The 27,069-nt window shown below is 43.1% G+C and overlaps 9 protein-coding genes across 9 annotated transcripts; 3 read left to right on the top strand and 6 right to left on the bottom strand.

The window, feature by feature from the left end:
• Positions 1-215: 215 nt before the first annotated feature.
• Positions 216-1,322, bottom strand: PAAG_03841 (hypothetical protein; the record flags this gene model as incomplete). The annotated part of the gene is made up of 1 exon (XM_002794202.1): positions 216-1,322. One exon carries the CDS (start codon positions 1,320-1,322, stop codon positions 216-218), a length of 1,107 nt encoding a protein of 368 aa, XP_002794248.1.
• A 1,080-nt stretch (positions 1,323-2,402) lies between these two features.
• On the top strand, positions 2,403-2,984 carry PAAG_11762 (hypothetical protein; the record flags this gene model as incomplete). The annotated part of the gene is made up of 2 exons (XM_015847350.1): positions 2,403-2,477; positions 2,805-2,984. The coding sequence occupies 2 exons, from the start codon at positions 2,403-2,405 to the stop codon at positions 2,982-2,984; spliced, it is 255 nt and encodes an 84-aa protein (XP_015703041.1).
• A 727-nt stretch (positions 2,985-3,711) lies between these two features.
• Positions 3,712-6,264, top strand: PAAG_03842 (hypothetical protein; the record flags this gene model as incomplete). The annotated part of the gene is made up of 4 exons (XM_015845082.1): positions 3,712-3,946; positions 4,093-4,795; positions 4,847-5,988; positions 6,077-6,264. The coding sequence occupies 4 exons, from the start codon at positions 3,712-3,714 to the stop codon at positions 6,262-6,264; spliced, it is 2,268 nt and encodes a 755-aa protein (XP_015702171.1).
• A 1,684-nt stretch (positions 6,265-7,948) lies between these two features.
• Positions 7,949-10,774, bottom strand: PAAG_03843 (developmental protein fluG; the record flags this gene model as incomplete). The annotated part of the gene is made up of 3 exons (XM_002794204.1): positions 7,949-8,178; positions 8,318-9,590; positions 9,644-10,774. The coding sequence occupies 3 exons, from the start codon at positions 10,772-10,774 to the stop codon at positions 7,949-7,951; spliced, it is 2,634 nt and encodes an 877-aa protein (XP_002794250.1).
• Positions 10,775-12,769: 1,995 nt separating this feature from the next.
• On the bottom strand, positions 12,770-14,500 carry PAAG_03845 (succinate-semialdehyde dehydrogenase; the record flags this gene model as incomplete). The annotated part of the gene is made up of 4 exons (XM_002794206.2): positions 12,770-12,906; positions 12,976-14,223; positions 14,294-14,381; positions 14,474-14,500. 4 exons carry the CDS (start codon positions 14,498-14,500, stop codon positions 12,770-12,772), a joined length of 1,500 nt encoding a protein of 499 aa, XP_002794252.1.
• Positions 14,501-15,921: 1,421 nt separating this feature from the next.
• PAAG_03846 (hypothetical protein) lies at positions 15,922-16,947 on the bottom strand (the record flags this gene model as incomplete). The annotated part of the gene is made up of 1 exon (XM_015845083.1): positions 15,922-16,947. One exon carries the CDS (start codon positions 16,945-16,947, stop codon positions 15,922-15,924), a length of 1,026 nt encoding a protein of 341 aa, XP_015702172.1.
• Positions 16,948-20,922: 3,975 nt separating this feature from the next.
• Positions 20,923-21,180, bottom strand: PAAG_03848 (hypothetical protein; the record flags this gene model as incomplete). The annotated part of the gene is made up of 1 exon (XM_015845084.1): positions 20,923-21,180. The coding sequence occupies one exon, from the start codon at positions 21,178-21,180 to the stop codon at positions 20,923-20,925; it is 258 nt and encodes an 85-aa protein (XP_015702173.1).
• Positions 21,181-23,671: 2,491 nt separating this feature from the next.
• PAAG_03849 (hypothetical protein) lies at positions 23,672-24,303 on the top strand (the record flags this gene model as incomplete). Its single annotated transcript, XM_002794210.2, has 2 exons — positions 23,672-23,779; positions 23,833-24,303. 2 exons carry the CDS (start codon positions 23,672-23,674, stop codon positions 24,301-24,303), a joined length of 579 nt encoding a protein of 192 aa, XP_002794256.2.
• A 481-nt stretch (positions 24,304-24,784) lies between these two features.
• PAAG_11763 (hypothetical protein) lies at positions 24,785-26,149 on the bottom strand (the record flags this gene model as incomplete). Its single annotated transcript, XM_015847351.1, has 2 exons — positions 24,785-25,970; positions 26,124-26,149. 2 exons carry the CDS (start codon positions 26,147-26,149, stop codon positions 24,785-24,787), a joined length of 1,212 nt encoding a protein of 403 aa, XP_015703042.1.
• Between the last annotated feature and the right edge of the window lie 920 nt (positions 26,150-27,069).

Genomic DNA, 27,069 nt, shown 5'->3' on the forward strand with positions numbered 1-27,069 from the left:
TGATTAATGTACATTCCACCCTAATAGCTACAAAATGAAGTAAATAAAATAAAATAAAATAAAACAATCAACACAAGGGAAGAAAATTCAGTGCGGTTGTCCGATATTAAATCTTTAAGAAAACATGAAAATAAAAACATGATCTGCACAAACCCATCAAATAAACCTTACATCCTCCAGGTGTCCTCCAGGGATCCCCTTGTTCAATGCTTCATTCACCTCTCAATTATATCCGGAATATCAACCACATACTCCTTTAGGTCAAGATCTAGATCAAGCTTAGGAACCACAAACTGCTCGTTGTAGAAGCTCAAGCAAGATTCCCCACTTCGCTCAACCTCATACGGATGAACATCAACATGATCAAACCGCACCATCTTTTGCTTCATCTTCTTTGCTTTCCGGTTGGTGGTGCAGGAATCTGATGCCCCACTTGCCCCGATCTCCCTACCCATACCAACACTTTCACCAGGCCCCCCGCCGCAACTGCTTGCGCGCTTCTTGTCCATCACCCCTCTTTGCGCTTTCTCAACTTTGGCCTCTTGATTACCAAAAGGATGCTCAACGGTTGTCTCGGTGATCTGATCGGGATCATCTAGAGATACCAGCGAGCGTGACGAGGTGAATGACAATGAATGGCGGCTCATGTGAGTGGAGGGCGATTGACTGGTGGAAAAGTGCCGGGGTGGGACCGTCTCATCCAAGTTGGAAACATCGTTCAGCGTCAAGAAGACGTTCCTAGATGTGTTGGCTTGGGTGTCTGATTGGGAGGTGTGGCGGTTGGTGTGTGGGAGGTTTTCTGAGATTGCTGTTTTGAGAATTGGTTTTAGTTGCGTTGGGCGGCGGGTGGAGCGGGTGGAGCATGGTTTGGTTCGTGTTGGGGAGGTGGAGAATGATGACAGTGAAGACGACGAAGGAGATAAGGGAGTGTTGGGGTGGATTATGGTTGGGAGAGGTATGTCTGTGTTTCTTGTAGGGGTCTTGATGGTTGAATCGAAGAGTTGTCTCTTTACTGAGGGTGGAAGTCTGCATACGTTGTTGCTGGTATCATTTGCAGGCTTCGCGATGAGCATAGAGGAGATAGATAGATCGATAGCAGGTACAGTCCATCCAACACTTCCAGACAAAGCGGAAGAGAGATATCTGAATGTCCAGGACTGTTTCTGGTCATTTGGATGGGGAGGACAGGGTGATTTATCTTGATGACTCCCTTGCAGCAGGCTGTCACCGTCTGGCATTTGAGCGGGAGGAGTTGAAACAGTAGCTGTTGTCTGTGGTCTTTTGTTCCTACACAGGATATTTGGAAGACGGAAGACGACCATTTGACGCGTGAAGGGGTATCCGAGATTGCAAATTCAGCAGAATCGGGTAGCCATAGGAGTGGCTGTGGTATATGTTGCCTATATCAAGTGCTGACTTTTGCGGGTGATGGAGGTTATTGGTGTTGGAAGGTTTGTCAAATTAAGCATGTGCACAGAGGCGCCACAAGGATGAAGCCTAAAAGAGTTCTGTTCTCACTAGGATGGAGATATATCTGCTTATCTGGATATGAGTGGAGCTGGAGAGAATATATATCCTCACCGGAAATGTACAGCTGTTAAAGAGTCCACTTGATGAACAGATAGGGAGACGAGTAACAATACGGCATATAAAGTACTGTAAGTAGAAGAAAAGAGAAGAAATAGAAGACAGAAATATATATATGAGATAGCAGTACATGACCAGAAAGAAATCATGCATCGCGAAAAGCCATAGTCATGTTCTCTTGGGAGTCCTGAGAGAGTCAAAGTCATCGTGTTGTTGGTGTGGGGTCAACTCGCGGCTGACTGAGCAGAGACGACACTCATCCACCAGAAGCAAAAGGGTGTATGTACCTTTTGTGTAGTTTGATTGAGGCATTGAGGGCTTTCTGTTGAGTTTTTCATCTCTCTTGACTTCTAATTCAATCGCTCGTGATTCTATCTTATTCAGTATGGCTTGGGTATCATTATCAGGTGAGCTAAAAACGCAAGAAGAGGTACGTCCTGCGAGGACATACTATACACACCGAGGAACTGAAAGAAGCAAGATATCACACCTGGGGAAATATTCTCTAATTTATAGATAGCTCAAGTTGGAAAGTTGAGTACGTTCGACTCCGCTAACGCAAGGCAAGAGGGGGTTTGACGTGTCTTATGAGTTGAGGTATCCTGGAACAGCTGCGGGATTCCTACATGCAGGCACTAGCCAGCGTAGCTGAGATGAAATCACCTTCTCGCAACGCAGGCACAACATTTCAAGAAAAAGGGTTGAAACAAAGGAAGCAAAACGAAGCAGTGTCCAGACAGACGATGACAGCGCCATGAAGCCTATTTCGTGAAGAGAAATTGAACGTTAGGTTGGAGGAGACAACCACCGCGACCATGCACGATGACCGCATCATTCCGGAGAACTCTTATCAGATGATGGATGAGAGGAGCATACCTCGCGCAGCGGCGGTGATTAGTCCCTGCATGCCTCCGAGTCAGCAGATCAAACTGTGGCGATGGAATGCTCACTAGCCGCAGCCTGCAGATAGGCGATGCGGGTGTCCCCCGCATGCTCACATTGGAGTGCCTTGGGCGGCAAGATAGATACCCGCGGAGTCAATCTGAATGCTGGGCAAGGGAAACGTGCGTATGTGCGTAAATAGACGTCCCTCAACGTCTGCAGCGGGGGCAAAAGATCGGTTGCTACATACTTGTTTGTACCTAGCTCGGTTCTGCCAAGGGCCTGTCTGAAGAACCCCGACGAAACGCTTCGCTGCTCTTCTTCTTCCTTTCAAGCCTTCAAGCCGCAGATATCACGTGAAAGAAAGCATGTGGGCTGCAAGGGGTCGCAGGCCTGAAGGCCGAGCCAAGGCCGAGCCAAGGAGCTTGTGCTGGACAATTAAATATCAGATCGTTGCCAGTCAGTCTTCTTCCTTGATTTACTCCGAGTCTCCAGCTCGCAGCCACAATACATGATCTATTCTATTTATCATGAGCACGTAGCTAGCACTTCTTGCGCTGTGGAGAGGGGGGGGAAACTTGGTGGATACAATGGGATAGCTGCAGCCAAGTCCAGTCACAAGTTCATCCCGGGGGTGGCTCTGCCCCGAGCTTTCCCAGCGCTGCGCCATCTCCCGCAGCGGCCATTCTCTCTTTGGGACCAGTAGAATCTCATTTGAACAATGATTTATATTTATCTCTTTCTCCGCCGACTTCATTCATCCTCCCCTCCTCCCCCGCCCCCCTCTCTTCACCTGTCCTGCCCTTACCCTTCTGTGTTCTCTCTCTCTCTCTCTGTTCCTTTTTTCTTTTTCTTTCATTTTTCATTTTTCATTTCTTTTTTTTCCTTGCAACCGTGGTTCCATCATATTTCCCCTTTCCCTCGTTTCCAACGTTGATCTCCTGGTGGTGTACTTCGAGATATCTTGCACGGTGTGCAATCTTGCCCGTTAACTGGCCTCAATTGCGTTTCTTTGGGGTCATCTCACCTTAAATATTTTATAAACACTTCTTTTTAATTTTGAGATCCGTGAATATTCTCTTTCCTCTCCGGATCCCCGTTTCATTGATGAACGAATATTTTTCCTGGTCTCTGTTCCCCCCAATCTCCTCACAACGCATTCATCGATGCCCCGTCGTTAAGTGAGAACCGTACGACGTTAGGACACTCGCTATATGAAAGCCTAGACTCGACGCATTCCTCATGTCTTCTGATCCAACACCGCCTCGCCCCTCCTTAACACTAACTTCTGGCGATATTGATGAATCTGGAGCCAATGACTCGGACCATCCAGTCCAATATAAAGTTAGATGGAAGAAGCTACTGGGAATAAAGACTGGCAGTGAGGATGGATCTGATGCGTTGAATGATCCCTATCCACAACGGGAGAAGTGGTCTCTGGGTATTCTCAATGATAAGGAGACTGAGGAGGTGCCTGGTAAGTACTTCAAAAATGCGTCCGTCGTACGCAGCGTTTCCAACCAAGAAGAAAAATTTCTTTTTTTTTTTTTTTTTTTTTTTTTTTTTTTTTTTTTTTTTTTTTTTTTTTTTTTTTTTTTTCTTTCTAATTTTGCTTGTAAATAGGTACGGTGCTTTTACTCGCTTCCAACAGAAACGAACCCCTTGGACTTCGACAGCAGCCTGCAAGAACGTCTGCGTCATCTTTCCCTTCCCCGTATCCTCCCTCTCGATCCTCCTCTCGTACTCCGGTCCCCCAGAAAAAGCGGACAGCCGATGGCGCGATTGTGCTGGACCCTCAGCCGGACGATTCACTTAATGATCCGCTTAACTGGCCCGCTTGGCGTCGTGATCTGTCCCTGACATCCTTGGGCTTTTATTCCATGATTGGAGGAGGCATGACGCCCATTTTGGCCGCTGCATATAACGATGTGTCGGAATCTTTTGGGATTACCTCACACGAAGTGGCATTGACCACTGGCTTATATATGTTGGGCCTTGGCCTGGGCTCAGTGATTATGTCCCCAACGGCAATTCTTTACGGCAAACGTCCCATTTATATTTCGGGCTCTGCTATGTTTATTGTTTCAGCAATTTGGTGTGCCGTTTCTCCCAATTATACGAGCTTGCTTCTAGCACGAATTTTTCAGGGCATCGCTGTCAGCCCCGTTGAGTGCCTTCCATCTGCTACAATTGCGGAAATTTTCTTTTTGCATGAGCGTGCATATCGTGTTGGGATTTACACTCTCCTATTATTGGGTGGGAAAAATTTGGTTCCCTTGGTAAGCGCTGCGATAACACAGAGATTGGGTTGGCGCTGGGTATTTTGGTGAGCCCCTTCCTCCTTAAGTTTATACAGAATATCTGGCTCATTTTACAGGATTGTGGCAATAACGGTTGGGTTTGGCCTTGTTTTGGTGTTTTTATTTGTTCCAGAGAGTTTTTGGGATCGGACTCCGCGTCCCCGCCACAAGCGTCCTGCCTATCGCCGGAGTCTATCTGACCTAGTGACTTCCGCGCGTCGAGGACGACCTTCAAATCCTTTAACCCCTTCCGCGGAAAAGGATCAAAATGCACTGACGCCGGAAAGATTGTCGAAACGTACGCAAGCCCGCGTCGATTTTGTGGAGGATATGCAAGGCAAAAGTGAGGCCAAGGGGGGAGAGGATCGTCATGACGATAGGACAGCCCATGCTCACATACATAAATCTTCAACTGCCAATACGAACAGACCAGTTCCAGAGGAAAAGGATCACGTCGGAGAGGGACCTCAGCTGCAACAGTCTTTACTGGTCGACGATCACACTAGCGCACCCAATGATTCAAGTCTACGAGGCGAAAGTGCGGATATTGAAGCATCTAGTTTCGTATCAGCTTCTCGGGACCGATCCGCTGCACCCTCCTCTTCATCGGTTCCTTCAATCCACCCCTACACGAGCAATCTCCAGGCTAGTCCTCCTCAGGGATATATCCAGTCTCTTCGTGTCTGGAATGGACTCCTCTCCCAAGATAAGTGGCTGCGTGTCATGATCCGTCCATTCCTCCTTTTCGCCTACCCTGCTGTCTTGTGGTCATCTATGGTCTATGCGCTCTCCGTTGGATGGCTGATCGTCCTGTCGGAAGCTGTGGCAGAAATTTATCGTGATAAAGATAGTTATAATTTCTCTGCGCTCGCAACAGGCCTCGTATACATTTCCCCCTTTGTCGGTGGCATCTTTGGGACAGCAGTTGCGGGCAAAGTTTCGGATATTATCGTCCGGTTCATGACACGCCGAAACGGTGGGGTGTATGAGCCTGAGTTTCGCCTTGTAATGGCTGTGCCAATTACAATTACGACAGCTATGGGCCTCATGGGCTTTGGATGGAGTGCTCAAGAAAAAGACCGGTGGATCATCCCCACCGTCTTCTTCGGTATACTTTCCTTTGGATGCTCTGTCGGAAGTACCACTGCCATCACCTTTTGTGTCGACAGCTACCGTCAATACGCTGGCGAGGCTCTGGTTACGCTGAATTTTTGCAAAAGTAAGTCGACAGATTCTACGGATCAAACAAATTCCTTCACAAAATCAAAACACTTGCTAACAGGTTTTCAACTCTTTTCAACTCATAGACGTATTGCACGGTTTCGTGTTTTCGTTGTTCTTCGTTCAATGGCTGAAAGCTGATGGAGCGCGCGATGTTTTCGTCGCGTTGGGTGGTATTCATATCGCCTGCATGCTCACCTCGATTCCGATGTATATATTCGGAAAAAGAGCTCGCATGTGGACGGTCCGCAAACGATTGATAGAGAAGTTTTAATGCTTGATACTATAGCATCAGTATGAATTTCAGCCTGATGGTTTTATGGGAAGTCCTCCGTTATGGTGTTTTGTCTCCGGAAATTTCCTCATTTCCTGATCAAATCTCCACAATCTCTGTCTTAAGCCATACTATTTACTCTTGTAGATGGATATCCTCCTTTTGGTGCATTTATTTCCTTTCTTACAGCATTGTTTCATTTTGCATCTACGTGAGAAAGTTTTGTGTCTCTTATCAACTTGAGAGTCTGCATTATTTTCTCTTGTAATATTAATTCAGGTGGTTTATTACGTCATCATTGTATAATTACCTACCTATAATTTCAGTGCTGAGAGAGAAGGCAAGCCATCTCTCATACAGTTGAAGGATAGATAATGAGCAACTGCAATTGAGACCGTTAATACTATAATAGCCTGAGCTTTGCCTGCTATGATTATACTTAAGAGAAAGTTTCGTCAGGTCTTTATGATAAGCAGCTGATAGTTAAATTGAGTAATTGATGTTAGTAAGAAGAGGTAAACAGCAGAGCAGCAAGATTAAATATTATATAATTAGATAACTATTTTTTATAACTCACTAGTTAGTTAATCTCATCAATTAAAGTTTTTATTTAGCTAATTAAAGAATATCAGCTGATCATACACAGTACTAATAAAAATTAAATATAACTTTGTTTAACAAAGTTAAAAGTTATTAACTAACATAATTCATCACGAAATGCATCTTACTGCTCAATGTACCACTTTACATTATAATTAATAAATCATAAAATCAAGTAATCACTAACTAAAATTTCTCATATTAAATATATAGATCTCTTTCTGAGGTCTGTTGACAGCTTCTAGTAGTATGACAGACTATTATACTTGCTGCAGTGTGTCGGCTTCAATCTAGGCGCAGGTAAACAGGTGATTATTGATTGCCAACTAGGTAAGCTACTTCGACGAAATACTAAGATGATTCCTGAAAGACAGGTCCGGGGAAGGCTTTGTTTTTATATACCCCTTTCCTTAGCGCGGTTGCTAGGTCGTTGCTAGGCAGTTCTTGTGTTTACGGGGTAATTGCGGGGTGGTTGCTATGCCGTTGCTAGGCAGTTGCAATTATTACCCTTTTCAGCCCAGTGGCCTTACGCTGTCGAGTAGTCTGGACGGAGCCCGTTCTACGCCGTCTCAATTGCTAATTATTCAATTATTTTATAATTTTAATTAGTAATTTTTTGCTAATATTTTATTGTATTGAATTATAATCATATAAAATAAAATAATAATATTATTAAATTTTTTCTATAAATAATTAAAAATATATATGTATATATATATATATAATGTAATATTTTCTTCTTTATTTTAACTTATATATATATTTACTTCAATATTTGAAAATTACATCTTCAGTCTCGACTATGAAATATACTTCTACTAATTATAATTCATATTATTTTAACATCTCTTTTAAGAATGAGATATATTGAATGCAATTTAAATACGATTTTATCAGAAGTTCAATTTTCTCAAACGCAAGATTATAACAAACAAGCATTGAAAGAACTCTGGGATACAATCTTCTCATAGGAGAGGGCTTCAAGGATAATAATATCAAATAAAAGCATCATGACCTAGTTAGAAACACAAGACAAAAGAGGAAAAGAAAACAGCCAAGGTTATTTCATCATTTTGTGACTTAATCAATACCTCTCGATTAACCAATTTCTCCTCTCATCCTCGCTCATCTTGTTCAACATTTGCTGTTCCCCTCGCCGGACCCCAATGTACCTCCTCACAAAGTCTCTACCCATGAGATTTTGAAGATCGATATTTCCTTCGAGGGCCTCAAGAGTCTCATCTAGCGATGATGGTAGACGGGTTGTAATTGATAATGCCTCGCGTTCGGATGGCGACAGGATTGCGGTGTCAACTAAAATAATCAAGAGTTACGGGGTTAATAGATGAACGCAAAATAATGAAGAGGGCGGGTAATTAGAGAATGGGCTACAAGTTCAAAGGGAAATGGGATGCCGGTTATGACTGTATAAGGGAAGGGAGGGAAATATTACCATCACAGCCCTTGATTTCCAGTGGGGACCTGGCTTTCAAACCTAGATATCCTGCACAAATAATTGCTGCAACCCCCAGGTAAGGATTCGCCAATCCATCCACGGATTTGACCTCCCAATGACCCGGAGAAATTTTTCGAATGGGTGTTTCCCGATTCTGATAGCCCCAGGCTAGCCATACACCACCAGCCCAGACCCCCTCTGCTACTCTCGCGTAGCTTGCCTCTTGGGGAAAAGTAAAGGCTAGAACCGATGGGAGATGCAGAAGCATTCCTGCTAGAAAGGAATCTTCTTTAATCGACGGGGTAATCGAGATATGCGTATGAGCTGCAGTGCCTGCTGCAAAGGGGTAAGGGCGAGGATATAACGTGGCTCGTAACCCATGTTGTGCAGCTATGTTGGTGATTGTTTGGCGAGCTTTGATGAGTGTGTCAGTTGCAGCAAGGGGGGTTGATGGTGGTAGAATAAACTCAAATTGGCTTGGACATGACTCGGCATGGAACTGCTCAAGCCGGATATCTATATCTTTCAGTTTATCGGCAATTTTTTCAAGCAATGGCAGGGCCTGAACTGTTTCTGAAGTCATGCCGGACCATGAGTGATTGGTAAGCCAAGGGGAGTAGGTGGTTGAGCCGTCTTCCTTGGTTGTAGGTTTCAGGAAAACCACTTCGATTTCAAAACCTATAAGCGTCTCAATGCCATATTCTATTTGACATTTGTTCGCAATGCTTTGGAGAATGGTTCGCGGACATCCTTCCAATTCTCCACCTGCTTCATTCCTCCAGAATGTCATAACCGTTGCACTGTTTGAGGAGAGTCCGATATTTCGGCATAAGGTAGTGAGGTCTGGAGTTAAGATGAATTGGCCAACAGGCCTCGCGTCAGGGGGGACCAATTGATCAGTTTGTAGCATGTTCAACACTGCTAGAGTAATGCCTACTGTTCGTTTTAAAGTGACAATCTTATTAAACTCCCGAACGGGGAATATGCGGACATGGAGGGTGGCAGTATAATCAATCCATTGCATCCATATAAAGTCCACAGACGAATTCTTATGTAGAAACTTTTTAAGTGTTTCTTCTGGCGTACTCACCCCCGCTGATTGAAGTAACATTGTGGTTGATATGGGAGTTTCGACAAAATTGACGTCGGAAATCTTAGGGGACTGGTTCAGGTTGTAAAGACAATTTGAATTGGAAAACATTATATCCCGAGCAGCCTCGATAGCTTGGGCATAGGTGTAATCCCCTTTGTTGACATATTCCGTAAAAACCTAGTGGCACTTTATTAGTTGATTGATAAATCAATAGAAGGTATTTTTCTTACAATGTCTAGAGCCTGCCGGAATTGCTTGTTCGCAAGCCAGAAATTTTCGGGATGGTAATGACCATCTGTGCTCCAAAGGAGTTTGGTGGTCGGGACCAACTCAAGGCTCTGCCGAAGGATCGAGATTTGAGCATCCCGACTGATCATGGGGAAGACCTCGCCGATATCTAGATACACGTTCGCATACACGCTAGCCAGGTATCCCGCTTCTCGAGTGTACGGATATGATGAATGCAACAGAACAAAATCAACATTGGGATAGTCTTCCATCAGCTTTTGTAGGTGTGCCGGATTTGAACGGAGCAAAATTATATCGGAGTCTCCTAGTCCAGTGTGGAATTGAATTGGTTTTGAGGTGCCAAACTCAGTTCGCCGCTGGGAGAGCTTTTCAAGAACAGATATGACAAGATAATCGTTAAATGGCTTATCCTCGATCCTGGCTTCCGCGCTTTCCATAAAGGTTCGGAAGTACGTTTGGAAGCTGGTAAACAGCTCTGCTGCAGAGTGGATTTGGATCTTGAGTCCGGTTCTGTAGCAGATAACAGATTTAAAACCCACAACTGCAGGATCATCCAGTGCATTCTCGATTGCTGTGCTAAAGCTATATCGGAAGTCGTTCCACAAATCTTGAATAGCCTCTTGCCCTGCTGTGAGCCAAGATTCCAGTGGTTTATGCTCCACCCATAGGAGGTCACGGAAGAGAGTGACAGCAAGGGTCTCAATGCGAACAATTCTCATCGATGGTGCATTCGTGAATCCGTCGTGCCACGAGTACGGCTCTACGTCGTCTGCAGTTAAGCCATCATCTATCAATAGCATATGGGTTCCCATGAGACACTTCTTAACCAGACCAGCATAATCGCCCTCAATTTCCTTGTCCCGGGCAGATTTGATGGCACTCAATTCAGGAGCACATCCGAATAGCTCCGATAGCTGGTTGATGGCTCTGATATGAGCGAGAGACTTGGAAGAATGTTTTACAAGGGATTCGCCCTGAGCTTCTGAAGTTATATACTCAAAAGGATATCTGTCATAGTCGACGGCGGAGTCCGCTTTGAGAATATTGTGGGCATGATTGTCGATGATAGGATGGGTGTAAATGAAGCGCTGCAAAGCTGTTATGTCCGCCATAGCCCTGGAGGATGGAACAGAGTTAACTGAGGGAGTTTGTCTTCTAGGGGACAGGGTCTAGGTGGTAATGATAGAGACGATCTTGTCGTGCGGTTTAGGGGCTTCTAGGAGAATGATGATGAAGATGAAGGAGGGGAATTGATATATATATATATATATATATATATATATAAACGAATTCTAGCTGTAAATATAGACTGACTGTCCGCCGACTTTCTCACTGCAACGGCGACATAACTTCGCAATTACCGTTTCCGGTCGGCATCAGCAGCGACAGGGATCACCTAGCTCCGTATCACCCAGGAGTGTAACTTCCCTGAAAAATGTCCAATGTCCAAACATCGGAGTCGCATTTTGTCTCAGCCGCCGTTACTGAGCAAAGGGCCACGGTTGAGATGGGATATCACGTTCACGTATCAAATATCTCTCAGCCTCAGAGCTGAATAAGAGACCACGTCTTATGGCCGCTGTGGTTGCAAAGCCTGGTGTGAACATACTTGAAAGCTGCGCGATCGGGGACATAAGTTCTCGGATCATATGGCAGGAAATATCGTTCCTTTATTTAAATAAACGTGTAAAAACAGCCTGACTGTAAAACCATGCTAATCCACTACTGGGCATGTCCTGGCAACCTAACTAGTTATTAGTTAGTTAACTAGTTACATTCAAAGTTGTTATGTAAAACTAGACCTGTCGAATGGTTGGTCCTGGAGATGTATGTATTAAGCTTTTATGTAGTGCTTCGTCCTAACTGGCTAGTTAGACTGTTGCTACAGTTCTACTTATAGATTTTTAATATCCATAAAGGCGCCGATGGGGGGTAATTCTGCTTCCTGATATGTACCATAATCCCCCCCCCCCCGGGTCATATTTACCCATTCGTCATAGCATAGCAAACCTAATACTAGTGTTGCAAAAGTCTGCCTCTGGGCCGTTTGATAGCATGTCTTAACCGCAGAATCTCTTATGGGCTGCTCTACAGAGAAATCACAAGTAAGACAGCATAATCAGAAAAAATAATTGCAAATAAGGTTCCCATGTCAATTTTCTTTTGTCTGGAGCTCTGGAGGCTATGGGTGAATTAATTGGAAACATATGTCGTTTAAAACAGAAAATCCGGTTCATCAGGCTAGTTTTCCGAATTCATTTGGTCAATTTCATCAGGCATCATTACGCCACACAAGCTGAGAATTATTCCGGATAACGTTGCCCGTCCGAAATAAGAGGAGAACCAGCAAGGACATGTATACCTTAACCTTACTCCTCTGTTGTTTCCCTATTGCTCAACTTTGTTATCAAAGAATATGATAGCAGTTTGATCAAGGATATGTTACAGAGGTAGCAATACTGGACTGCTTTGACTTAAGAGTTACTAGATGTGTTTAAATAACTTAAAATCCTCGGAGAATACTATCTAAAATGTGAAAGCCATTGATGCCATACCTGGACTGATTTAGAATTTTGCACCGCGGTTTCGTGGGTAAACAAACTAATTTAAGGTTTCCGGAAGCGGCTTGTTATTGGTCAACCTTAATACAAGCCATGGTAAGAACAGGGTAGAGCTTAACCTTAATTTTCAGGGGAACCCAAGTCGGGAAGTTGCCAGCAATATAATAATAATAGGCTATAGTTATCTGCTCTGTACTCCGCAAATGATCGAATGAAATTGCATGGATTTCTTGTGAAAATGATTGCTTTAAAAAATCGATTTGTCTCCTGTTCAGGGATTTGACGGATAGTGTTTCCCTATCACTTTCCTTTCTCCGAAAAAAAGATGCAGATGAGGATGGCCAGAGAAGACGTTCCGTATAGATAGGAATTTGAATACTTACTCAATCACCAAATGAGGCTTGGTTCATTACCATATTGTCGTGAATTAGAGAGTGTATTTGATCATTATCGAGATATCATTATGGAGATATCTTCACCTAACAATCATCAACAAAACTCTCCGCAAAGCGATTAAGTCGATTCAATCGCCCTGCTTTGCCCAACTTAATATTGCCCTTCTAAAGTAAGGGTCCCAGTCTTGGTAATCAGATACTCAGCAACAGCGACGTCTTTACCACTCTCTTTTCCATATCCGGACTCCTTAATACCACCGAACGGTGACTCGGCGGCGGATGAATTGCCTATATTTCCAAGTAAGTCAGCAAGGGAACGGCAGAGAAAGAAAGAGACAACAAGGACCGTGAGCATACCAGTATTCATCCCAATCATCCCCGCCTCCAAATTCTCCAACATCCTCCACATTCGATCCACATTCTTCGTGAATGCATAACTAGCCAAACCCATACTCGTGTCATTCGCCCACTTCACCACCTCCTCCTCCGTCTCAAACTTATACAGTGCTGCAATTGGCGCAAACGTTTCTTCGCGCGATATCAACATTTCTGACTTCATATCAGCGATAATAGTCGGCTCAAAGAAATATCCACCCCCACAGCTCGTCTTCCGTGAGCCGCCTAAAATGACGTTCCCACCTAACTTCACCGCATCCTCCACCTGGGCGATGGCCTTATCAAGACTGCGCTGTGTGGTAACAGGGCCCATGGTGGTGGCTTGCTTGGCACCGTGACCGACAACAAGTGAGCTGGTGCGATCTTTGAGCATCTCGGTGAATTTCTCGTACACGCCGCTTTGCACGTAGATGCGATTGGCCGTGATGCAGGCTTGGCCGGCATGTCGCCATTTGAGAGTCATAAGTTGGCTGATCGCTTGCTCAAGGTTTGCATCATCGAAAACGATAAAAGGGCAATTGCCGCCAAGTTCAAGGGTCAGTTTTTTGAGGCCTGAAGCGCAGTGAGCGGCAATCAATTTGCCGACACGTGTGGAGCCAGTGAAGGTCACTTTCTTGACGAGTGGGTGTTTGCAGAGGGCTTCGCTGAGCGGCGGGGTGTTATTCAGATCGGTTGTAAGAACATTGAAGACGCCGGGAGGAAATCCAGCCTTTTGAGCGAGATGGGCAAGGGCGAGAGCGGTAATAGGTGTTTCGGGGCTGGGCTTGACGATCATCGTGCATCCGGCGGCAAATGCAGCGCCAGCTTTTCGCAACACCATAGCAATGGGGAAGTTCCATGGCACCAACGCCGCTGCGACGCCAATTGGTTGTTTAAATGTGAACACGCGCCTGTTTGGAGCCGAGGCTATGGAAATTCCGCCCTGAATCCTCTCTGCCTCCCCGGCAAACCACCATGTGAAGCCTAGGGCATAGTCGATTTCAGCGCAAGCCTCCGCGATGGGCTTCCCGGTTTCGTGGGTGAGGATTTTGGCGAGATCGGAGCGGGCCTCGCGGATCAGGGCATCCCATTTCATCAAGAGCTGCGCTCTGGTGCGAGGGTTCACTTTCTTAAATTGTTCAAAGGCAGCATGGGCGGCTTCAACCGTCCTGGGAACTTCGGCAGCGGAGTTATTGGGGCAGCTGGCCCACGGAATCGCGGTGCCGGGGTCTGTGAATTAACCATGGAATTAGTACTTTTATGGCTTTCCCTGTTTCTTAGAAGATTATACGGGTTTTACCTATGACTTCAAATCGACATCCGTCATCTGCCGTAACCCACTCATTGTTGACAAAGGAGTCAAAGTGCAGAAGGCTTGGGTCGTCAAGCTATCCAACAGGTGATTATCAACAATAACTCTTCTCCCCTGGATCATCCACAGTGCGGGGAACCCAGCTTCTGAGGGTGAAAATTGACATACCTGAAAGGGAAGCTGGTATTTAGTCATGGTGGAAGAGTAGATAAGGTTCTCACAAGACTGGGAGATTGAGAAAATGCAAAGACAAATAACTACGTCGAAGAAAATTAATCAAGAATTTAAATTAAAATCCAACAAATTCCTGTCCATCATGGGTCGGGACTCATTGTGGTATGACAGACAAACAAGGAGATATAAAAAGTCGGCGATAATATTGCGATTTTTTGATAGGCGTTCAATCCCGGGGGGAGTCGGATTCGGCATTCCTGCTCAGTGCCGGGAGGAATTGCCGAGATCGGCTGTTGGCCCGGTTGGAGCATTAGTTACGTAACTAATTTCGGCTAAGTTGACTGCTTGGAGGAAATGAGGAGAGGATGTATTTTCCACAGAGCTTGGTTAACTTAACCTTTTGGAGGCTTTTCTGTTGATTTTTCTGACCTTTGAAAACGGGGGTAACTAGCCTTGCATTGCTTATCAACATTGTGCTTATTCATTCCAGCCTGTTTGCATCAGCCTGCCTCTTTTTATATAACTATCTAACTGGTTAAATGATATGAAATTCTTATATTAAATGGAATCCTCTCCTCCGGATTTATAGAGTCCACACATGATCAGGCAATTGGAGAAAGCATTCAATATAACTGTCATATGTTCAATAAATACCCACTATATACCTCTCTGAACTTTCTGATGTTTTCCGCGAAATAACAAAACTCTCCCTCTTCACTACCAACCTTGCCAGGAAGGAGACTTGAGAAACCCCGTTGATGTGGTTTTAAGTGAAAAGTTGTCTGAAAATAAGTTTGACTTATGCGGTGAACAAGCTAGTTTCAGGCTCCCCCGCTACTTATGCTAGGACTGCCTCTGTAAAGAACAATTAGGGAGATTAATTAATCTCTCATGAGACTGTGCAACATGATACATGAATGTGGGGCTTAAAATAGGCCTGCGACTTGATTACTAGATGGATGTCTTGGCGGATTGCCAGGGCACGTCATAACTTCATATTAGTAGTTACGGTGTTTTATTAGCTTATCTCGAACCAAATCCATGGATCCGATGAAAGAAAACGTAGAAAATGTTAAATCGTTTCAATTGTGATGAAAGCTTGATTCGATAGTTCTGAGTAAATTAGCTCCGTGTTGCAGGATAGTTATTTAGTTTTGGGTTCATGATGGAAGATGTAGTTATATTTTCAAGACGGGCTGGCAAATTGCAGTGAAACCGAGAATATTTAATCTTTGAGACCAAGTACCATCGTTCCAAATTTCGCGAGAGTGGGGTTTCAAACACTCATCCGCAGTAGATTTGGATATATGGCAAAATGACACAGGAAAGGGAAACAACTCAACACCCTACTTGGTTATATGCATCTCCAATAAACTCCCCATGCAGAAAGAAGAAAATAGGCATCGTAAGATAGAAAAGTAAAGTGGGACAAGAGCAAATAATTAGCACAGCTCTACTTCGCGAAACTCAGCATAACTATTTTCCACTCTCTTTTCATCACTGTCTGTTGCAGGGACTGCAATAAGTCGTCTCTCCGCCCCAGAGAGACGAATAGCCCGCTGCCACCTCCACCACGAGCAATTTGACCGCAGCCACGATAATCCCGATCTGGCAAAGGTCCAGAGGAAACCCGTCACCTCTACAATTAGAACTGAAATAAGGAAAAGAATTGCTAGCGTCGTGATGACGAGAAATGTGGTCCATATGGGACGGCCGAATGTAGAGCGAATGAGGGCGTCAATACCATCTATGGTCCATGAAATGGAAACGTCAGTGACAGCAGCAGCTGTTGTTCCTGATATCAATGAGGGTGCCAGTGTTTTATAGTTAGTGGTAGTTACAGATGATGCTGCGCGTGGGACGGTGCTTTGTAGGTTATTTGAAATGAATGCTGGTTCCAGCTGTGATTGAATGTCTGCTTTTGGAAATGTTAGGAAATCTTGGCTCAGCGTTTCAGCGTCGTGATTTCTAATTTTGAGGCCAGATGTCAATAGGGCGGGCTCGATTTTGTCCTCCAGTTGCATAAGAAAGGTGGACGGTAGTGGTTTCTCGGGAAGCGTCGAAGATTGTGTCGATAGCGATGATAATAGATTGGTATTGGGAGTTCCGATATGAGCCAACTCCTGCAGGCATTGAATCAGACCGTCAGTCGAGAGCCAAATTTCTTGAAGCCAAAGAATTATTTTGCGCACCTCCTTGAGGGAAATGCGGCTGAAATATAGATCTCTGAGCTGTTGAAGCCGGCGGGTATCGAGGCTCTCTTGTGTGGAGAGGCTGCTGAGTCGCCTCCCTTCCGTTGTGAGGGACTCTAGTTCATATGGTGAGGTGAGTGCGAAGACATCCTGGCCAGGCGCAGCATCCGAAGTGTCGATTCTAGACAATAGAGACTGTGCGAATGGCAAAGCGGTAGCACAAAGGGTGAATTGTAGAAGAATAAGAGACGGAAGGAGGAGGGCGATTGGTCTCATTATGTATGTGTATATGTCACGCGGGTATCCTTCATCTCGGTAGTGATGATTCTCCAAAAGTTGATGCTCACTACCCGACGGTAGTACTATAGATGCCCAAGCGCTGTGGGTTTTTTCCCCCCACCAATGCAATCTAACCACGCTCTGTATAGTTTCTCTCTTCCTTTTCAGGTTTTTGCTTTATTGAACTTATATTGTGCTTCCGCGTTTCTTTTGGCTCTTGGTTATGTTAATAGAAAAAACTAGCAGTCCGGTGTTTTCAAGTCAATTATGGAGATATCAACAAGACGAACAACGGCAAATACGACTGTGAGGGAGGAGGTGATATTTAAACAAATAACATACGACGCGGACGAAGCCCCTTGCTACTGGCGATCAATGTGCTGCGTTTCCATAATTGGCGAGGATTGAAGGGGACGGGAATCACGCACGGATTATGCCGAACAACGAATTTCGGGGTGGATTCGCACCATTATTTCCCATTGGCTGTCAAGGAAAAGCGTGGATGCCAGAACGCAGGGAAAGCAGCTCATTTCTAGCATTTTAAAGTGGATAAGATGGCAGGGATGTATGGCCGTCCATCCAACCATAAACCAAGAGGGGACATCGTGAGTGTGTTCTATTATTAGGTACGTATCATTTGAGGGTGAGGATGCTGGGCCTGTGGCGACTGACAGGTCGGCTAAATGCCTTCTTACGTCCAAATACCACCACTAGTTAGTTAAATAGTGCATCGTTGGAAGCAAGGTATCTGCGGCATTTGGTAATTCAAAATCACGGAAAACTAAATTGAACAGAAGTAATTGGGCAGCCGAACACATTCGGCATTGAGGGTTTCAGGTTGACCATGAGGCCTGGAAGAACACCTCCTTGACTGGCCAATACGATGTCCAGCTCGATAATCTCATATTTTAATTGTCAATCGATCAGCGACCACTTTTGCGTTAAGTGTCACATAGTTAGTTACTTGGGGGAGGGCAACTATTGATTGGCTCGGAGATGCTGAGGTTGTTCTGGATTTAACTCAGCAGCACCAAGGAGATCTCCCTCGTTCGGGCAGCAAAAACATCCAATAACTAACAACGGCTGGTTAGACGAAATCAAGTTTTTGGTGCTGCCTCTTGGCTTCCGACTCGCATCCATCTCCAATCACATCCATATCATCATATAGATATCAGCTTGGAGCGGTCGCAAATACTCACCTGAATTCGGCAGGCACCCAAAACATGGCACAGAAAAACTACTGTCCGGGGTAAAATGCACCGGTATCCCATCTGAAGAAATCCTTCGATGGTTGCCAGTTTAGTCATTGATGTCGCCTCCCAGAATGCTTGATGCAATTGACCGTTTTTGGTCCTCTGGGACTCTGCTAAACACTGTGAGTGGCCTGGTATTTTTTAGATATGACCAACAAGGTGCTGTCACCAGTGCCCTGGAAGACGTATGCTCAGAGCCTCAGCGCTGTTTGAAAATACCTTTCCTCCAACTTTGGCTTTTTTTTTTTTTTTTTTTCTCTTCCTGTGTCCCCTTCTGCCTACGACGCTCCGAAAATTGCAAATGTCAGAGCTGCTAGAATCTGTATCGAATAGAACTACGGGACAAAGATAACTGATTCTTCCATCAACATGTGCTCTAAGGCGGATTATTGAAAATTGTTGAAGGAAGTATGGAGACCGACCTCAATTTCGCATTGAAAAATTATCATTGGATTTGCGGGGGAATCTGATAACTGTCTGTCGTTCTGTCTGTCTTGCGTCTGATGATCTTCCCTGATGATGCTTGGAATAAGGAGATAACGTTGTTAGGCTAACTGACAGTCTCCAACATCTCAGTTCTTCTCTCAAAAGGCACGGGTCCGACTGCGAGTAAACCGATTTCTGCTCAGTCCACGCTGAAATGGTGGTAATGTTTGTTCCCTTTTAACTAAATATCAGCCTAGCGGAGACCAGGATATAATTTGCCAGAACGGCGGAATTTTTCGCGATCCACTCCTTGCTGCATGGTATGTACGTAGTTCTCTGCAGGTACCTGAGGATTGTGACAGAATGGCGGGCTTGGTGGTGGAAAACGGGTCACGTGACGTAAGTGTCCGACAGGATTGCCCATGGTAATGAAAAGTCTACACTATACATATATACATATAACATATATATTCAACCCACCGATGGTAGAGACAGAACGGCTAACAAAAAACAACAAAATTGGACACAAATTTCGATTTTATTTAACACGGCTATCTGAGCCATTTGAATACATCCATATATACATCGTTACAGTCTCCGAGGACGAAAAAAAATTTATATCTATGCATATGTGCGTGCAACTGATGAAGTCTTCCGCTCTCCTGCCACGACGATAAACCTGGCTGAATGGACAAAAGGCATCCCTCTCTTAATGATATGATGAGAGCGATTATTTACCCATTGAGAAGAATAAAAGGAAATCAGAGAGCATCCAAAGTCAACATCACCTCACCAAACCACACTTCATTAGGCCCAATATAATATTTTCGTCTACACACTTATCGTATCACAGCAAAGACAGTCAACCCTGCAGTAATTAATGAAGTGTCATTCATATCCTTCATAGTATCTGGCAGTGCAAACGGGAGGGAGAATCCATCAATGAATGCCCTCATACACAAACACACAAGCGCACTCACGAATTGCATCCAGCCGCACATGAAGGAAATAACCCCGTCGGATCCCCGATCGCCCACTAGGAAGGTGTGGTAGAATCGCGGCAGTATATGATAGCGACGAGAAATGAACGAGCCGACCAGCGTGCTGAATGCCGTCGTTGAGCCGACATAGATACAGCCTAAGATTGTTATGAGGCAACCTCAGGTAACCGTGGCATTGAAGGTGTTGTGATAGGTGCGGCTGAACGTGCGATAGCCGGAGGCTGAATGGCGTGGTATTGTCGTGGGCCAGGGTCCAGAAAGTGCGGCCAGCCGTGATGTAGCAGCCGATGCAAGTTATTGGTTGGGGGAGGGGGGGGAAGGAGACACACGACAATGATAAGGCTAATTGCACCTCCGTGGTGTGGCTTCTGGCTTGTCAATAGAACTTAGCGAGGGGAAAGGAGAATTTGTTTTCGGGAACAACGGAGGGATCATAAATGGCATAGGGAATGACGAGCAGGTAGGTTATCGCAGTGACGAATCTGGCGGACATTTGGGCTAGGACGGCTTTGGAAATGTTGCGGCTTGGCCTGGGTTGAGAATTTTAGTTAAAAAATATCGGGTTTTATGAGGATGGTTCGGAGTTCAGACTTGGGAATTTCCTCCGAATCAAAGACGAAGCTATTGCTCGAATAACCTGTTTGGTATTCCAAGCCCCGGCAAACGAAGCTATTCGATGTATATCCCCGCCTTTTTACATGTGGCATGATGGCTCACACCAGACTCATAACGAGGACGCTGCCGATAATAAGGGACATACGCAGATTGCTGATGGCAGGCAAGGATTTGTTGGCGAGCAAAACGATGCAGCGGCATAACCACGTGCAATTGATATAGCTGAAGAAGGAGCGCCAGCCCTGTGACTACAGCTCCGGATGGAAAAGCATGTACATCGATACAATCTTGTTGGCGAGAGTCGAGGACATGGAGGCAGCGCCAAATACGCATGCGAGGCAATTCCAATAGCCGGCGAACCAGCTAACTGGACAACCGAAACGCCCGGCTGTTGTGTTTGCTAATGATACTACGCCCAATTGACAGCTGAAGAATGGAATCATACCATTCTTCAGTTGTCAATTGGGCGTAGCAGATTACAAATGGTTGTGCGACATACCTCCAGCCTGACGGCATTGAGGAAGCCAATTCCTCAATGGAGGTGGAAAAAGTCCAGTAACAAATCGCGACAGCAATACTAAAAACATTCTACACTTGGAAATGCATTTCGGTTTTGCTAGATAAAGGCAAGGGGAGTACAAAGTTTACAATTCATATGTTACATCAGGTGCCCACCGTTAAAAATGGCGATGTTCTGGTTTATGCCAATCAATATCAGAATATATATTTCCGCCAAACTTGCAACAACATGCAATACTGCCACCCATTGCAATCCATGTGTTTCCCTCGTGATCCCGATGGCGCAAATACTCATACTCATTAAGTTGAAGTTGCGCTCCAGCTCCTGTCCCATGTCCAGAAGCATTGATAACCTCTTCAGATGGTCGCGCTCCCACGGGATCTGTGGATCGTACTTTCACATCCTTCTTTTCCATCAATGGAGGAGACCTCATTTCAACGCATTTATCCTGAGTCACGACTGTTGGCGCTGGTTGAGTGCCGGTAGAATGCTGTCTGGGTAGGGCGGTACAGCAAAGTGTATGGATGTGAAATTACCGTGGTAAGCCTTCTGGACACAATTAAATGTAAAAGAATAATTAATAATCTAAAAACACTTAGTTATATCGTTTTGATAGAATTGTGAATTTGACGTAGCTAGTGGGCAAAAGGCCCAGCATACAGAACCTTGGTGATTTTCTATTGTCATGAATTTGGGCTTGAAGGCTGTTGTTTTTTAATTAACTTGTTCCTTGGCCAAAAATACCGCTGGAGTCCAGGCTCCAGAGCTCACGGAAAAGATATCGACAACCAATCACAAGGACTAATAGGATGGGTGAGGCAATGATCCAACATTATCAGAAGCATCGTCGAAATCCTTCAAAGCGAGTAAACCCCCTGCCATCAGAGGATCTGGATACAATCATGTGGGTCTCAGAAACGGGGACCCAGGTTTTGTCCGCGGCATTATTTACAGTGAGCCAGGGTCCACTCCATCCCCCGTGCTGATAGTGGTCCAGTGGACAGGTTTGACGCATGTTCATTGAGGAACTGCAGGAACACAGATTGCTAAGTTCACAGATAGTTCCCATACAAAAATATCAAAATCGGTCACTATTTTTCAAAGGGTTTTAATTTTTTGAAGCCTGTATACCTTTATAATTATCTTTTTCCGAAAAATTAATTTGGACATCTTTGAGCATACTTTCTTAAGAAGTATTTATTTTAAATATTTTAATCAATTTAAGTAATTTAACTCTTGTGAGCATAGTTTTTGAGTCATATTTGAGCCCGTTGCTATAATATATAAGAACTTATAAACTTTACTGTAAATATTTCTCATTTCTAACTTTATCTATTATTTTGAAGTTAAAAACAAGATTTTTATTTAAATTTAAATGTTAATTTAATGAATTTATTTAATTAAATTTATATATAATTAAATATATTGATAAATTAATTATATAAAAAATTTATATATAAAATAAAAATCTATAATAATTTAATAAAATAAAATATAATTAATATTATTTTAATAATTATTTTAACTATTTAACTATTAAAAAATTAATTTATATAAATTATTTTATATTATAGAAGAAAAAATTAAATATTTAACTTTATATTAATTTATTTTTACTTTTTATTATTTATTTTCAAATTTAATATTAATATTTTTAATATATTTTATTAAAATATTATTAATTATTAAATTATTTTAATTAATTATATAATAATTATAAATAATATAATTATATTTTATATAAAATAATAAAAATTAAAATTAAAATTATATAAAGATAATTTAATAAATAATTTAATTAAATTATAAATAATAAATATTATTTTTATAACTTTAATAAAGCAAATTTTTAACATATATATATATGTATTATTTTTAAAAATTATTAATTAATTAATTTTATTACTTTAACTATCTGAAGTTTATATGATATTTAAATAGGACGTATAATTTTATATTGATATTTAGCATTAATAGTATGTACAGTGGCGTCAACCAAAGTCATTTGTAAGATGATTATCATGACTGATATTAAAGAGTCTTAAGAGGTAGCTAATTTATCTATATCCGCTTTGCCACGTCCGTGCCCATTGCCGAATAGAGATTTATATCATGTAAGTGGCGCAGTAAGTGTGAATTACATTGCCCCTGTCTCATGACCCACCTGGAGAGATAATGAGCGTTAAGGCTTGAAGCCGCAGGCCAACTTGGTCTATCAAGGAATGCCCTTTCAACATATCCTTAAAGAATCATACATGTAGGGAAGTACTGACCAAACAGAATATTATTATTCTCAGAGCTTTTGATGCTGGGATGTCAGTGAACACTCTTCATTTTTGTGCCTCTAAACAATCCCTGCTTTCATTGTCAGGTCAGGTACTGATGAACAAGTGTGTCGCGTGCACAATGGCCTTCGAAAATCATATTGTGTGCCAGTGAGCAAACCTTCTCTTGCCAAGCATTCTCTTTTTCTGGAGTTTCCAGGCTTTCAAAATATCACGCATGGGTTCTCAGAACCACCGCAATATGATGGCCCACCCCATGGCCCGCCAGACTGCTGTAGCGGGTCGGCGGTTGCCTTGACGGAACTTCTCCTATTATTGAAGGAGCGCTATGCTCTTTCGACCATGGTCAACGAACGCCACTGGAGGTTCCCTTGAGTGTTTTAAGGCTAGATGTCCTTGATTTACGTCTACCGATCCCAAGTTATAAACCTCCAAGGACCCGGAAGGTTATGTCCTTTTTCCCCTTCTTTTCACGCTTTCTACGCTTAAACGTTTTGTTTGCGTCCTTTCGTCAACCGTTGTTTACGGTCACGCTCATTTTCAGATAGTCTGATATCTCACGATCCTTGTTTAGTTTCAGGCCCTATATAACATATTATTGATAAGTCCATTGGTGTGACAATGGTTCTCAAAAACCTCTTGACTGCCGCAGTTGCGGTTTCCTCACTTTTACATTCTGCTACTGCTATTCTGAATCTCCAATCTAGGACAAACCTTGTTGCTTACTATGTGGGTTTCATCCCTTGAATATGACGGTTCATTCATGCTGACTTTTACCACAGGGTCAAGCACCCAACCAACCGCGCTTACGTCATATCTGTGCAAATGACAGATTTACGAATGTCATTGTTTTGGGATTCGTCAATGTCTTCCCGGAACGAGGCAAAGGAGGCTACCCAGGAACCAATTTTGGGAATCAGTGCTCTGCCGAAGTGTTCAAGAATAAGGACGGTGTCGAGACACAATTGTTAAGCGGTTGTCAAAACCTTATAGAAGACATTCCAGTATGCCAGGAAATTGGAATAAAAGTCTTGCTTTCATTAGGAGGAGGTGTGGGGAACTATACAGTTACAAACAAGAGAGCTGGAGAGAAATTTGCCGATTTCCTTTGGGGTGCTTTTGGTCCCAAAACGCCAGAATGGGGCAACGGGCCTCGCCCCTTTGGTGATGTTGTTGTTGACGGATTTGATTTTGATATCGAGCACAACGAATCGTTCGGTAAGAATGTTATCGCTCTATCAATAGAGGGTTGAAAACTAATTGGATAGTGTATCATCCGTATATTTTCATGGTCAATCGGTTGCGTTCTCATTTCTCACGATTCCCAAATAAGAAATTTTTTATTTCTGCCGCCCCCGAATGCCTCATTACCGAAAGAGCACTGGACTTAGTTATTAAGTACGCTAAGTTTGATTGGATTTCCGTCCAATTTTACAACGCATATCAATGCTCCGCGAGGAGTTGGGTGATAGACGGCGATAAATCTGGGTTCACGTATATGTTTGAGAAGTGGATGAAATTAATTGATGCAAGCGTCAACCCTTCTGCAAAACTGTTGATTGGCCTCCCGGCGGCTCCCAAGGCCGCACTTCCTAATTATTACCTCGACATAAAAGAGGTGAGACCACTTTTCAAAGAGTTCATGGCAAGGTTCCCGGACAGATTTGGCGGTGCTATGCTGTGGGACGCGACTTACGCCTTGGGGAACCAAATTGGCAGTCTTCCCTATTCGGATCAAGTAAAGGTGGCATTGTTCGATGCCAATTTGGCAATTTTGTCTTCTGAAGTTGAAACACCCTGGACTGCGTCGAGCACTTTATCGACTTCCAGCTCTACAACTATCACTCTGTCAACCACTAGGTCGGGCACCACCATTTCGTCGACAACCATGCGTAGAACTGGCCCAACCAGAGCATCAGCTACCAGAACTACATCAACTGCTTCATCAACAGGCACATCACATTCAACAAGTACTTCTGCAACCAGTGCATCAACTAGCAGATCTACATCAACTGCTTCATCAACAGGCACATCACAATCAACAAGCACTTCTGCAACCAGTGCATCAACTAGCAGATCTACATCAACTGCTTCATCAAGAGGCACATCACCTTCAACAAGCACTTCTGCAACCAGTGCATCAACTAGCAGATCTACATCAACTGCTTCATCAACAGGCACACTGCATTCAACAAGTACTTCTGCAACCAGTGCATCAACTAGCAGATCTACATCAACTGCTTCATCAACAGGCACATCACATTCAACAAGCACTTCTGCAACCAGTGCATCAACTAGCAGATCTACATCAACTGCTTCATCAACAGGCACACTGCATTCAACAAGTACTTCTGCAACCAGTGCATCAACTACTAAAACTACATCAACAGACACATCAACTACTAGAACTACATCAACTGTTTCATCAATAGGCACATCACAATCAACAAGCACTTCTATCAGTGCATCAACTAGCAGATCTACATCAACTGCTTCATCAACAAACACATCACAATCAACAAGCAGTTCTGCAACCAGTGCATTAACTACCAGAACTACATCAACTGCTTCATCAACAGACACATCACAATCAACAAGCACATCACAATCAACAAGCATATCACAATCAACAAGCACTTCTATCAGTGCATCAACTACTAAAACTACATCAACAGACACATCAACTATCAGAAGTACATCAACTGCTTCATCAACAAACACTTCTTCAACAAGTACTTCTTCAATCAGTGCATCAGGTACTAGAACTGCATCAACAGACACATCAACTATCAGAAGTACATCAACTACTTTATCAACAGACACTTCTTCAATCAGTACATCAGCTATTAAAACTACATCAACTACTTTATTAACAAGCACAACACATTCAACAGACACAGCATATTCAACAGAAACTAAGCTAAGTAGTATGTCATATTCAATAAGTATTGAATTCACAGAAATGGTTACTGACAAATCTTATCTAACATTCTTAGAATCTACTATGAAAGTCACTACATATTCAACAAGTCTACCAACAGCAACAATAACCACAGTGATCACCACCTCCTACATAACAACTTGTCCGACAGGAGTCATTACAGTCACAACTACGTATACAACAACTTATTGCCCGAGTACAGTTTATACTACTACTTCTTCACCGGCGAGTCAGTCAAATTCAACTCAATCAAGATCAACTGCAATTGTCACCAGATGCTCTTCTTGTGCCTCAACTCCGACAGGATTGACACTTTCATCAGTGCCTAACTATTCTGAGATGAATGGATTAGTTACAAATCAGTCTGCAATTTCCACTAAAAAACCCTGCTATAAAAGACAATGTTCATCTGAACATTTGTCTACAGATTCAGCTCCGGCTCTCAATCATTCAGACAATTCAAAATTCAGAGAATACTCAACAAGTTCAATAACAACAATGTTCACTGGTACTGCTTCTGCAACATCATTTAGTGAAAAGTGTTTAATAACTCTTGCTGTTGGTATTTGTGTTCTTTTCTTGAGATTATAATTATTGTCATTTAATTTTTATATTATTTTTTTTCTTTTTTTCTTTTTTCTTCTTCTTCTTCTTCTTCTTCTTTTTTTTTTTTTTTTTTTTTTTTTTTTTTTTTTTGATTTACAACTTACACTTCAGAGAATATTTACTTTTAATATAAATATTTTAAATGTATTTTTTGTCAGAGAATATTTACTTTTAATATAATATTTTGAATATATTTCTGAGTCTTATGGTGATTATAATAATGCTGATACTCTTCTTCTGATGAATTTCATTGAAGAATTTGAGGTCAAGAATGTAATTAGTGTCGCACATATAGTTAATTAGTTACTCACTTTACATATTCTACAAGTTTTCTAATGTCCCTGATCCGAAGGTTTATTTTCTTATAACTACTCAACAATCAAGATGACTAAACCTCATTACGGTTTTATGCTTTTATATTGCCGAATAACTATCTACAAAGACAGATATTTTGAGATATTTGAGCAGACGG

This window comes from Paracoccidioides lutzii (assembly GCF_000150705.2).
Source record: "Paracoccidioides lutzii Pb01 unplaced genomic scaffold supercont2.9, whole genome shotgun sequence".
In the NCBI taxonomy this organism is placed as follows: Eukaryota; Fungi; Ascomycota; class Eurotiomycetes; order Onygenales; family Ajellomycetaceae; genus Paracoccidioides; species Paracoccidioides lutzii.